This window comes from Chiloscyllium plagiosum, chromosome 7 (genome assembly GCF_004010195.1).
Source record: "Chiloscyllium plagiosum isolate BGI_BamShark_2017 chromosome 7, ASM401019v2, whole genome shotgun sequence".
NCBI classification, from domain to species: domain Eukaryota; kingdom Metazoa; phylum Chordata; class Chondrichthyes; order Orectolobiformes; family Hemiscylliidae; genus Chiloscyllium; species Chiloscyllium plagiosum.
This window is the reverse complement of record NC_057716.1, coordinates 47,935,450-47,949,885: the sequence shown is the minus strand read 5'-3', so window position 1 is coordinate 47,949,885 and position 14,436 is coordinate 47,935,450. Positions and strand designations below refer to the sequence as shown.

Genomic DNA, 14,436 nt, shown 5'->3' with positions numbered 1-14,436 from the left:
CTGAAAGACTGGAGCGATTGGGCTTGTATACCCTTGAGTTTAGAAGACTGAGAGGGGATCTGATTGAGACATACAAGATTATTAAAGGTTTGGACACTCTGGAGGCAGGAAACATGTTTCCGCTGATGGGTGAGTGTCGAACCAGAGGACACAGCTTAAAAATAAGGGGTAGACCATTTAGGACAGAGATGAGGAGAAACTTCTTCACCCAGAAGAAGTGGCTGTGTGGAATGCTCTGCCCCAGAGGGCAGTGGAGGCCTAGTCTCTGGATTCATTTAAGAAAGAGTTGGATAGAGCTCTCCAGGATAGTGGAATCAAGGGTTATGGAGATAAGGCAGGAACAGGATACTGATTAAGGATGATCAGCCATGATCATATTGAATGGTGGTGCAGGCTTGAAGGGCAGAATGGCCTTCTGCACCTATTGTCTATTGTCTAAGATTAACATGCAAGTTCAGTTTGTAATAGGGAAAGCAAATGGAATGTTGGCCTCAACGGAATGGAATATAAAACGAGGGAAGTCATGCTAAAATTATACAAGGCCACACCCAGAATAATGTGAATAGTTTTGGTCTCCCAATCTAAGGAAAGATACATTGACATTCAACAGTCTAGAGAAGTTTCATTAGGTTGATTCTGGGTATTGCCTTATGAGAAGGGGTAGAGTAGATTGGGCAAGTACTAATTGGAGTTTAGAAGAATAAGCAGTAACTTTTTGGCAGTGTAAATACAGTGAGGGCTCCATCCCCTTGTGGGAGAGTAGGACCAGAGGGTACGTTTCAGAGCAATGGGTATTCTGTTTAGGACAGAAGTGGTGAGGACCTTGTTTTGAGGGAAGTAAATCTATGGAATTCTTTGCCAAAAGGGGGTGTCAGGGTTGGCTCATTAACTATATTCAAGGCTGAGATAGACTGAATTTCTAATTAGTAAAGGAATTATAGGGAAAAAGCAGGCAGGTAGATTCAAGATTAACAGATCAACCATCACTTCATTCAGTGGGCTAAATGGTCTCTTTCTGCTCCCTTGTCCTGCGGTCTTATCTCCATTTTAAAATAGGATTGTAGGTGCAATGTGCAGTTGTTTGAGTCCCAACAACATTGAGGAGAGTTTAATTTTTTGTATTTTAAGAACTTTTTTTAAAAAATTGAACAATATGCTCAGACAGGAATGGTGCTATATAGTTGAGTTGTTGAGACTTTTCAGTGTCAAAGCCTGGTGAGGGATTTAGGAGTCTTTCCTACCGGTGTTTATAGTCGATGACTGACTACCATGGAATAAATTTAATGGATTAGTCATATTATGTTGCAGTTTGAGATGCTTTAAACATACTAATTTGACATTAAGTAAATGACAAGCCCACAGCCCTCTGAAGAGTGATTCATGTTGTTCATTATCTGCAGCACGATTATTGCCTGCTCCATAAATTTTCTTCATTTGTTACAAATCCAAAGTAATCTCTTTAGAAGGATGGAGTGAACTAAATTAAAAAACCCTCAAAAGCATCTAACCAGTGGAAAATGACATCAGTTTAGAACATATTTCACAGATAATTTGTAGTATTACCTGTAGTACAGTGTTACATCTTTCATTAAATTTAAACACCAAATCAAAGGCATTGTGTTGAACTCATCAGTTAAAATAACTTCAAGCTATTGAATTACAAGATTATACAGAATTTTGCCTCCATTTGACATGCCTTGTAATAGAGTAACAACCTATTCATAACTGATCAATAATAAAAGGCTCAAAATTTCCATTTCAATCTATCAATAAGTAAGTAGATACTTTCTCCGTTGAACAAACAGCTTTCATTTTATGACTTTTACTCCTTTCTGCTGTCAACCCCAATCCCCCTAACAATGCACTTCAGGATGTTGAGGCCAATACAGTGAGACTCAAAGAACATGGACGAGACGTTTTGGTTTTGGAGAAAATACCAATGGGTAGCAGACCTTCTAATCAGGGAAGCACACAGACACAATACAAGTAGGTATTCTACAGCATTGCACTTTGTGCTACTTGGGATCTAACATAGGGAATGTTGCTTAAGTGTGTGGCTGTAGAGGTCTGAGTGATCACTTCATTTCATAACTGTTTCAGTTTCATCATCGTGAAATAAGAGGGGGAAGTACAGGGAGAATAAAAATGGATTATTAATATGACACTGCACAACTTAAAATAACAAGAATAATCACCTGTGGAGGGGCTAGTCAGTAAATGTAATTGGAGGATTTCAATCCATCAGAAGTGATTAAAATATGAACAGTTGCATAGAGTTTGACATCTTGCTCTTTTTCCCTCGTCCAGAATTTTCTAATCATTATTTTAAATTAGCTCCTACTTTTTGAAGTCATTTATAGCAGTAACATGTTTTATACTGTACGAACAAATTAAATTCAGCTAATTACTGTCTAAGGCAACATCTTGATTTTAATGATTCCTTTCTTTAATTATCTTGATAATCTGTTTAGTCCTTTTTAACAGCAGGTTAATTAGGAAGTCCATAGCAATTTAAACTGCATTTTCTGTGATTAATCAAGTCATTCTTTCATCCTTCCAGATACACAGTGATGGCAGGAACTCCTGAAAAAATATTAGAGCACTTTCTGGAAACTATACGCCCTGATTTGCCTGCTAATGGAATGACAGGTTTGATTTTTAAAAGACCAAAGGCATTAATTTAATAGGTTGCAACTTACTGCGTTTCAATATCGTCTTAATATGGGAAAATGGTTAGGATCTTTGAATTTCTAAGTCCTGTATTATTTCTGGAGTGCATTTTTAAGATTAAATAAAGCTAATTGTATCAAAATTGTGTTTTGGGTTTTGAAAAAAACCCATTAAAATTATGGTCTTATTTTTTTTTCACTAATCTGAATTCTCAAATTATTTTCATTTAATATAATAGTTATGTCATCTAGATAATGGATTATTTTGTCTGAATTGATATGTTCCATGTAATTAAATTAAGTACGTGTATGGTCTATGTATCTGAATTAGCTTGGCTTAGTAACACGCTTGCTTCTGAGACAGAGGATTCAGAATTCAAACTCCACTTGAGGAATTGTTAAAGTAGAATTGTACAGCATTTCACAATACTCCAACCTGTATTAGATCAATGTCCAATTTAACTGTTGTGCAATGTGTAGAATATTAAAGAATGAGAACAGGACCAGGATACCTTTCTAAATAAGAACACCAAAGACCGTTAACTGTTTGGTTTATTGATGTTCTTATGAACAGTGTGTACAAAATAACTGTTGCATTTACTTAGTGTCACTACATTTGGAAGTAATTTCATATACAGTCTGGTCAAACCATTTCCCAGGGTTATGTTCCTGGAAGATCTTGCAAATGACAAATTCACAAATGATGAATATGTTTTGTAATGCTAGTCAATTCGATGAATTTAGACCATCTAAACTTTTGAGCGCAGTAGAAGATAAAATTCAGTTAATAAAATGTTTTTAATATGAAGATGTTCTATGAGAGAAATTGTGATAAAATAAAAATATACATAAGATTTGTCAAACTGCTCTAAGTTATTACAACAATGTGAGCTCATGTGCATGATGTTGCATGTGCAGTCCTACTTTCCAATAATGGAAATATGGTTTCCTGTTTATCATTGCTTTTGTTTCTTAGTTTGACATGGGCATAATTTCATTTATTGACGTTGCTAGCAAGTGGTTCTTTTTTTCTGTAAATCATAGGTAAGTGAACATTGGACCCACAGTGGGTGAAATGGTGAACAGAATGCTTTGTGCAGATTCCCAAAAGGCCTAACTATAGGATTTCAATGCACGTGAAGCATTGAGATAATGATGAGGGGCTATTTAAATACAAATTCATCTTTGGTGTTAAATCATGTGTTTATCATATTTTGGCTCTCTACTGAGAGCACTGTTTTTGGCTTTATTGATAATGAATATCCCTTTCCTCGCTCTGTGAAGGAGGTTGCTGGCATAGCAGTTTTCAGTGACTTCATCTGGACATAAGTTGACCTTGGCTCACTTAGTTTTTCTATCAGAGTTAAGATGTTATGGCTTTAAATCCCACTTTAGGTGAGGAAATAGAGTTGAGGTACAGATTAGCCATGATCTAACTGAATGGCAGAAAGGCTTGATAAAAGTAGGTTCAAGCTGGAAATGGACCCTGGATAATGTCTACTCCTAAGACTAATGCTACATACTGTTCTTGAATTGATGCAAAGTGGAAATTTGTTTTCCATTAATGTATTGTGAAACATTTACTTCTATTGTATGTCCATTACAAATATTGGATAGCATCTTTATATAAAATGAGACTATACTATTTTCAATTTTTAAAACTAAAGTATTGATTTTGTTTAATTCAATTTGCATTGGAAATAGCTTATTGCTGATTGCTTATTGCTGGACCGATTTTATTGTTAAAAGTGGGCAGCACGGTGGCACAGTGGTTAGCACTGCTGCCTCACAGCGCCAGAGACCCGGGTTCAATTCCCGCCTCAGGCGACTGACTGTGTGGAGTTTGCACGTTCTCCCCATGTCTGCGTGGGTTTCCTCCGGGTGCTCCGGTTTCCTTCCACAGTCCAAAGATGTGCAGGTTAGATGAATTGGCCATGCTAAATTGCCCGTAGTGTTAGGTAAGGGGTAAATGTAGGGGTATGGGTGGGTTGTGCTTCGGCGGGTCGGTGTGGACTTGTTGGGCTGAAGGGCCTGTTTCCACACTGTAATCTAATCTAATCAGAGTGTATGATCCTAAAGTGTCCTAACCAGTTCAGCAAGTGATATTTTCCCAGCAGCCGTGCGCAAGCACACCCTACATACCATTTTTAATCTTCAGGACTAATTTTTGTTTATGCAAAAGAGTGCTGAATGTTAGTTTCTAATCCCTTTTGTCTGGAATTACATGAAGCAAGAACACTTGATTGAAATCAGAGAATAACTATCTTGGAGCATGTTGAGTGGTTCAGGGAACTGTACCTCAGTATTAATCTAACAAATTGAAGTAACCCAAGAAAATTAAAAATCAGATATAAATACAATTGTACACTGACTTCAAGCTTATGTTTTTAACATGAAAACGTTCCACAAACTTCAAAATATAATTATTATTGAGACATGAAATTAAAAATGTACTGTAATTTTCTGCCACATTTTGATGTACATTTTTTTTTCTCTTCAGGTGTCCCTCCACCATGGTCCCTGACTGAGAGGAAGGGTGAGGGTGAGTACAAATCTGTTCCCACTGCACAAGTGTTCTAGCCACTGGTAGGGACATGAGCAGCTCAGCAGGACACATTTGTGTTCTGATGTTCTAATATGGAATTCCAGTCCTGTGTGAGACCTGTTTCCTAGTTTCACAGCTATTGCTGGCAGTTCTGACAGAGGATTGTGAGTTTAAGTCTGCATCCTTTCACATCACTTCCTAGCATATTAAAGCATCATTGTTGTCCTTAAACCAATTTACTTTTACTTTTATAAAAAAAAATTCTATTTTATTATTTTAATAATTTATCTTAATAACCAGCAGAAATCAATGCAATGCTAGCTCAATCCATTCACCTCTGCTTTATCCTAGGATTAAACAATGGTTCTTTGAGGTGCAACCAATAATTACTGTTTATTACTGCTCCTTCATAGTCAAGGATTAAATTAAGTGTCCTGAACAAAACAACAATTTTGAAATTACAATTGCACATTATTAACTTTATTCAATCTAGTATTGGGCCTTATGAATTCATCAAGGCTGCTCCAACAGTACCTTCCAAACTAGAGATTTTCTCTATCTAAAAGGATACACCATTTCTGGCTAGGAAATATGATAGCGTCCCTTCACTGTCACTGGATCAAAATACAGCAACTTCTCCTTCCTAAAAGTATTGTTTGTCCCCTTCCAACACAGGGAAGGCAGTAGGTGGACTGCGGTGATTCAAGAAGGCAGCTCACCATCACCCTCTCAAGGGCAACTAGGGCTGGGTGATAAATGCTGACCAGGCAGCAATGCCAACATCCTACTAATGAATAAACAACAAAAACAACTCTCAATCTAGTATTGTGACCCAGGTTCGATTCCACCCTCAAGCGATTGTCTGTGTGGAGTTTGTTTGTTCACCTAGTGTCCGCATGGATTTTCTCCAGCTGTTCCGGTATTCTCCCACAGTTCAAAGATGTGCAGGTTAGGTGGATTGGACATGCTAAATTCCTCATTGTGTCCAGGGATGTGCAGGTTAAATGCATTAGTCATGGGAAATGCAGAGTTACAAGAACAGGATAGGGGGATGGATCTGGGTGTGGGTGGGTGTGAAATTGATGGGCTGAATGGTCTGCTTCCACATTGTGGAGATTCTATGAAAACAGCCTGAACCTATTCAGCCTCTCCCCACAGCATAAACCCTCTAACCCTGGCAACATCCTTGTAAATCTTTTCTGAACCCTTTCAAGTATCACAACATCGTTTCAATAGCAGGGAGACCAGAGTTGCACACAATATTCTAAAAGTTAAAATGATCCAATGGCTCAGTTTTTTTCTGTCAAAGTTCGCTGCTAGAAAATGTCTGGGACAACACAGGGAGGGCAGAGTAAGTGTCAGTTTGATGGTGAAAGCACGGGATCCATGTTTGTTGGATGCTGGGACATTAAAGGCCCAAACGAATCAGCAATTAGTAAAACAATGAAGGTGAGAGAATGGGGGGGTGTGTGAGGGAATGTCAGCCATCCTATTATGTGGTAATGTAGCTTTGTGGCTGCTGTGCCATGTTGTCACCAGTGTTCAACACCATTTGCAACTCCTCAGATACTGAAGCAGCCAATGTTCAAATGTAACAAGATCAAGAGAACATCCAGATTTGGGATGACAAGTGGCAAGTAACATTTACGCAACATAAATGCCAGGCTATAACCATCACTAATAAGAGACAATCTAACGACCGCCCCTTGATATTCATGGTGTTACCAGCACTGAATCCCCCACTATCAACATCTTAGCAGTTACCATTAACCAGAACTGAACTTGACTCACCACATAAATGCAGTGGCTACAAAGAACAGGTTAAAGACTAGTAATATCGTGGTGAGTAACTCACCTTCTGACTCCCCAAAGCCTGTCTACTATCTACAAGGCACAGGTTAGAAGTGTGATGGCAGCCTAAACAACAGGATTGACATCATCCAAGACAAAGCAGTCCACTTAATTGGCATCCACAAGCATCCACCCCTCAACCAGCAACGCTCAATGGACACAACTGCTAATCTACAAAATGCAATGCAGAAATTCACCAAAGATCCTTAGACAGCACCTTCCAAACCAATAACCATTTCCACCTAAAAGGACAAGAGCAGCAGAAACATTGAACACCACTACCCTCAATCCCCTCCAAGCCACTCACCATCCTGACTTAGAAATGTATTGCCATTCCTTCCCAGTCATTGGGCCAAAATCCTGGAATTCCCTCCCTAATGGCATTGTGGTCAAATGGTGTTGAACACTGTGCAATCATAGGCAAACATCCCCATTTCTGACCTTTATAATGGAGGGAAGGTCATTGATGAAACAGATGAAGATGGTTGGGCCAGGACACTGCCCCCGAGGAACTCCTACAGGGATGTCCTGGAACTGAGATGACTGACCTCCAACTACCACAACTATCTTCTTCTTTGCCAGGTATGACTCCAACCACTGGAGTGTTTGCCCCAATTGCCATTGATTCCAGTTTTGGTCAGGTTCCTTGGTGCCACACCAGTAGAATGCAGCTTGACATCAAAGGCTGTTATTCTCACCTTACCTCTGAAATTTAGCTCCTTTGTCCATGTTTGAACCAAGGCTGTAATGAGGTCAGGAGCTGAGTGGCCCTGGCGGAACCCAAACTGGGTGTCACTGAACAGGTGCTGCTTGATAGTGCTGTTGATTACATCTTCCATCACTTTACTGTTGATCTGAGAGTAGACTAATGGGGCAGTCATTGGTTGGTTTGGATTTATCCTGCTTTTTGTGTGTAGGACATACTTGGGCAATTTTCTACATTGTCAGGTAGATGATGGTGTTGTAATTGTGCTGGAATAGTTTGGCTAGGGGAGTGACAAGTTCTGGAGCACAAGTCTTCAGCACCATTGTGGTAGTGTTGTCAGGGCCCGTAGCCTTTGCAGTATCCAGTGTCTCCAACCGTTTCTTGATATCACATAGTGATATCAGAGAAGCCAATCCCTTCAACAAGGGATGAGAGAGATAGTACATTTTAAGGATTTGGGCAGGCACTTCAGAGTGGTTGATATGAGAGGAAGAACATTTTATCTGCAATGAACTGGAACTTGCTGTTCATGAAGACATTGGAAGCAGAGATGATGATGGATTTCGGAAGAAAAATGGAATGGAGGGAAATAAACGGGCAGGGGGTTGGGAGTTGGATCAGGTGTCCAGGATGTCACATGACTGTGTTCCTGTGGGAATCGGCATTCGTGATGAAACTGAAAAGAGCTCCAAACCTCAAATTCTTGACTTACGATGCCCTTGGAAATGAGCTGCTCTGCATATTTCTTCACTGCCTTCTGTTTCTTGATCTACTTGTACATCAGGGACTGCATGAACATTGGCTTGTCCATCTCATTGTGGCCATTGCGTTGATAACAGTCCAAATCCCCTGGAGGCTGAGGGGTGACGTTATAGAGGTTTATAAAATCATGAGTATGGATAGGGTAGATAGACAAGGTCTTTTCCCCTGGAAGGCATATGTTTAAGGTGAGAGGGGAAAGATTTAAGAGACCTAAAGGGCAATTTTTACACACTGGATGGTGTGTATGGAATGAGCTGCCAGGGGAAGTGGTGGAAGCTGGTACAGTTACCCATCGAGATGCCTTTTAAATGTTGTATGAATGGGAAGGGTATAAAGGGATATGGCCAAATGCTGGCAAATGGGACTAGTTTTATTTAGGGTATCTGGTTGGCATGGACGAGTTGGACTGAAGGGTCTGTTTCAGTGATGTACGTTTCTATAACTCTATTTCTGAAAGCTTCCTGAAGTTGGTAGGGTTAAGGAGTCTCTTGGTGTTCGAGATCAGAAGGAGGTTATCGAGTTATGGAGGGGTAATGTCTTGCCTGGATCTGGAAACTAGAATGGGAAATTTGAGAAACAACACTTTACTGAACTAGAAGGCCACAGTCACAGTAATAATGGGTGAACAGAGCCTGTTGACGATTAGGATACAATCTGCTAATTGTTAATTATTATGGAACACCTTCTCTGGCATTGAAAGTTGACTATTTACAAATGTGAAGTCTCATTACTTCAGGTTATAATTGCTGTTAGAAATTTAACTAATGCCTACCTTATTTTTTTCTTCTAATGAAATCCTTTCTGTATCTTTTTTCTCTTTCAATCTAATATTTTTATACTTTTTTGTATATCTACTTCTGTATCTATTATTTGTATTGAAATCAGCTGCTCCAATTTGCGTGGTTTCCTCAGTCCTTATGTTTAGTTTTGCAGAGTTCCTTCTCCTACTTATTCAGATCCCAGCACCCAATCTCCCTCACCATCGAAAATAAAAATATGCTACCCAGACAAATTAATGTTAAATGTGGAAGAGTAATGAAACATTTACAACTGCCAGTAGATAGCTTGCTGCCACACAACCTGATCCAATTTCTGCTTTGTACCATTGTTAGCCATATTTAAAGGTGCTCTGTAAATGCAAATTTAGGTTCCCATATAGGTCATAGGAGTTCAATTTGTGGTGTTTATTCATGTTCCCATATAAGTATTCCACTAAAACAAGTGCTGTGAAATGGAGAATCTGGGATCCATTAGAAAATGGTGTTGCTCCATTTTAAGTGTTCTGCTCTTTTTCTGCTAATTAGAGAATTAATATTCCTCGGGTTGCATTTTCCAACAAAGTACCTTTCAGAGGTACTTTATAACAGACATCCAGCACTGGCAGACATTTTCTGTTCAACAACTTGTTTTGAGAAATGATGAGATTGTTTGTACGAATCAACTCCATTTTGCTCCAAGCTCCTTCAGATTAGGAGGCTTGAATCCAATCTGTTGAGATCTGTACAAAGTTGAATTTTTGTGAAAATACAAAAGCTTGATGCACACTTCTAAGGCATTAATTAAATTTAATCAGTTCTATTGTACAGTTCTGTGCTAATCAATTTGACTGAGTGCAACAACTACAAAATGGACAATTTTCACAAGTCACAGTATGAGAAATTATTTCAAAAGGTTTCACAACATATTGCAAAATCACAGCTATTGAATTGTTTTAATGAATTACATTTTCTGGAAGAGTGGAGTTTTTTAAATTAAGTTTCATAATTTCTTGTATTCTCAAAAGGATGCTGATTTTTTTCTTTTTTTATTTTCAGCTTTTTTGACAGATCCATGCCTTGATGACTTTGTTCTGTTGCACTGCATTTTTATGCCACACAGCCAGCTTTACCCAGCCCTAATGGCTCAATATCCTTTTTCCAGTGTTCCTTAAAATGCATTCTAATTTTTCAGGTATTCTTCCCATGGATTATAACACTAATTGTTCAAAATGGAGTACTTTGCAAGATTATTTTTTAAAATGGCGATGTCAGTCATAGTTATTACTCAAATGCTTGATTGAGACATTAAATTTTCAGAAAAGAATAAGAATTACAGGTGAGTGCTGTGCGCAAAATATCTGTATGAGCCTTTGATTCTGACAATTATGTGCAAGCTCTCAACATAATTGCAGCTCCAAAAATAGATTTCAGTGTGGGTGTTAACCCATTCCATACTAGTAGTATTTAGCAGCTAGGGTTTCTAGATCTGTTTTCTGTATTGAAGTCAGAGCATGTTTTTATCCTGCTGCCAAATGACCTGGTTAAATCTGGAGAAACATCACAGGGGAATGTAAATGTCACTTGACACCTGCAGTTTAACATTTTCTCCTGCAGTCAAAAACATACGAATTCTACTATTGTGGGCGGCATAGTGGTTCAGTGGTTAACACTGCTGCTTTACAGTGCCGGGGACCCCGGTTTGATTCCAGTAAGGCGTGACTGTATGGTGTTTGCATTTCTCCCTGTGTCTGCTTTAGTTTCCTGTGGGTGCTCTGCTTTCTTAAATCCAAAGATGTGCAGGTTACGTGGGTTGTCCATGGTGTTCATGGATGCGTAGGCTAGATGGATTAGCAATAGTAACTGGGGTTATGGGGGAAGGCTGGGTCTGGGTGGGATGGTCTTCTGAGGATTGATGCAGATTTGATGGGCTGAATGGCCGCCTCCTGCATTGTAGGGATTCTAAGATTCCATGGTCCTAAGCCCACATGGTTATTATCCATTCTTCATTGGCTCTTGTTTTCTTGCTACAAAGCTAATGTCTTTTTTAGCTCTGCCACCTGGGAAGAAAGTCAAATTAATAAAATGCATTTATATAGTAGTGTTTTCAGTATTCAAAAGTTATGTTGTCCCTTTTTTTCTCACATAAAAAAAATATTCAAAGTTGGTAGTGATTATTCACATGTGTAATCTTAAATGAAACCGTATCTGACTGGGACCAAATTGACAGTTTACAAACATTGTTTCAAAATGATGTGAATTTCCTTGACATATGTGCACTTACCATGCAGAAGCATTGCAAGGTACAGAACAAGAGAAGCTGGACTATGCCCTCAGTAACAAGAGACGGGTCATCCGCCTTGTCCTACACTGGGCAAAGGTATATGCAGATCTCTTACAGGAAGAAGACAGTGCTGTTGCATTTCTTGAAGTGAGTATTGCAATCCAAGATGGTACTATCCCCCACAATAGTCATCTAACCAAACCAGATTCAATTACTGACAAGTGAATAAATGTAAAATTTATTTAAGGAATTGTACAATATTTAACAATTTCAATAAAAATATTTCTGGTATTTTGTTGGTTGTAGAAAGCATATCAAACTATATGTAAATATGTTGCTGATCTCCATTTCTGATCAAGAGTCCTGCAATGACTGAACATGTAATTGAGTAAATTTCCACTGAGTGCCACAGTGTAAACCAGAGTTGTGAACTGGGGATCTATTATAGAGACTGCCCAATTGTCGTTGCCATTACTGTAATCCTCCTCTTTATAGGCTATGAGCAAATAACTTGTAATTGTTTAATGGTTAGCGCTATTAAAAAATTGAGTAAGCTGCAATTTTTTCCTTTTATTCCTTCCCCACCATTTGAATGATGCCACATTCCAACTTTTATATTTGTAATTATTATACTTACAGTACACATCAATAGTCTGCATGAGTATTATGTAGCTCTTGGGGAAAGAAGGAAGCAAAGTTAAGGTTTTTTATAATGTGAATTTTTTTTCCAAAAGAAGAGCTGAGTTCATGTTTACAATGTCAATGGTTTTCTCCAGTGTCTTGCTATATGACATCATTAGACAAATGTGTATGAAGGAGAGGAATTGGGTGTTTCTGCGCACACAAGCAAGAAGAATCCAAAGGAACAATAACTCTGGTGATTGTTGTCATCCTCCTGGTAGCTAAGTTGAGAGTGTGGGAGGTGGGAGGAGGGTGGATGATAACATAAGACTGTAGGAGCAGAATTGGGCCATTCAGCCGATGGAGTTTGCCCCACACGATTTGCTCATGGGCTGACCTGTTTCTGAACCCCATTCTCCAGCCTTGTCCCTTTTGATCTCCTAATAATCCAGAACATATCTATCTTTGTGGGAATTGTCATCAACCCCAGCCTTCATAGCACTTCAACAACTAGCTGTCCAGTTAAGCCTGGTGGCTGGGCTGTTCGAGCTGGAGAGGCAATTGGAGAGCTTCCAGCTTGAAAGGAGTGACAGACTGCTCTATTGGGCAGAAAGAAAATAATAGGACCATTCTAGCTAGGGTATTGCTGTGTGAGCGATGAATTGGGAGCAACTCTTCCTACACTCAAATGGGTTGAGACGTAAGGGCAGAGGTTCACAAAAGAAGGAAATGCAAGGTGAGAAATCTTTTCCACACAGCAAATGATTGGGGTCTGGAATGCATTGCCTTGAATCGTAGTGGAATTAAGTTCACTTGAGGCATTCAAGAGGGCATTGTTTCTGGTGAAATAGTCATTCAATGTGCAGGAAAAGGGGAGAGTTTTCACACTAAGTTAGAATACTCTGAGAGCCTGTGCCCACATCATAGACTGAATGGCCTCCTTCTGTACTGTTACAGTTCTGTGATTATGTTGGATTCAGCAGGGTATGGGTGGGATTGTCTTTTTGGTGCAGAGAGGCTACTTCCTTGAAAACTAACTGATTTCCACCACAAGCACTAGCAGCTACCTATAATTAGTTCTCAATAGGCTCTTAATGATTCTTCATAGCAACCTGAATGACTAGCCGGGTAGCCGTGCCACTCACCCTCTATGCCGCCTGCACCGATGTGTCTCGGATCAGAATGGAACTGGGGCACCCATGGTTCTTGTTGTCATGTCCCTGCTGCTTTCCACTCACTGCACCAACCAGGTCTGAAAATCCAGCCCCATGTTGGATAATAAATGCAGCATTTATTTTGAATAGCTCATGCCTGCTGCCAAAGCCTGAAGAGCTATTCATAGTAGTTGCCAAGCTATTATATATGTTTAGCAAGCACTAATGACAGCAAGAAGGTAATGGTAGATGCTTCTACTTCAGTCCCTATGGTTTATAGTTTCTCTGTCTTCATTTTGTACTTTACTGCAATAATTAGTTCAGCTGGTGTTTTATGGAGGCCTATTTTGCTTGACTCAGTTTTAAATGAGTAAAGACTTGTTTTGAATTGCCTTTGAGATATTCATGAAAGAATGCAGTTCAAGTTGTTTGTTAACCTCCAAGTAGACACTTATTTTAAAATAATCTTTTTACTATTTGCCTTTATCAAAAACTTGAATGCTTCCTAACAGTTGACAAAATCTTTTCTCCCTTCTTCCTTATCTTTAAAATATAAATTTGGAATTCTTGTGAAACCAACAATCTTATGGATTATCCTTAGAATACATACAAGATAAACTAATATTAAGTTGAAATATGTTGAATCTGCAATATTTGTTTGATTTGCGTTTGTTTTACATGTTAATCATGTGTGCAACTGATTTAGTGAAAGGGGAGCTAAAAAGATAGTGAACTGGGCTGTGAATCTTATTAGCCATTTCATTTTGACAATATTCTGAAGAAATTAAAATTTTAAGGAAAAACTAACCAGTTAAACACTAGATGGTGCACATGTGTCAAATTTGGAACAAATCTTATTCCATCACCAAGCTGTCATGTGCATTTTGTTTTAAAGCAAGTGTGCAGACAAAAAATTATCTGTTATGAAAAATATAAAGTCTACAGCATAAATCAAGCCAATAATGTCTCTTTAGAGCACCTCCCAATGTTTCGTGTGATCAGGTTTTATCATTTGTCAAGCACATGATTTGAAGGAGGCTTATGCTGTCTTGTGATTTGAAGTGTGGCTTACTTTACTCCTGTAATACT

The 14,436-nt window shown here is 38.9% G+C and overlaps 1 protein-coding gene across 3 annotated transcripts in view; it reads left to right on the top strand.

Annotated features, from left to right (window-relative positions):
- Positions 1–14,436, top strand: part of rapgef4a (Rap guanine nucleotide exchange factor 4a) — a 291,278-nt gene that overhangs the window by 202,098 nt on the left and 74,744 nt on the right. For all 3 annotated transcript variants that reach the window (XM_043693617.1, XM_043693619.1, XM_043693618.1), the window contains 5 exons: positions 1,871–1,986; positions 2,561–2,649; positions 5,170–5,211; positions 10,348–10,438; positions 11,569–11,719. In XM_043693617.1, the coding sequence (XP_043549552.1) occupies positions 1,871–1,986; positions 2,561–2,649; positions 5,170–5,211; positions 10,348–10,438; positions 11,569–11,719 (489 nt within the window). The remainder of the gene's footprint in view (positions 1–1,870; positions 1,987–2,560; positions 2,650–5,169; positions 5,212–10,347; positions 10,439–11,568; positions 11,720–14,436) is intronic.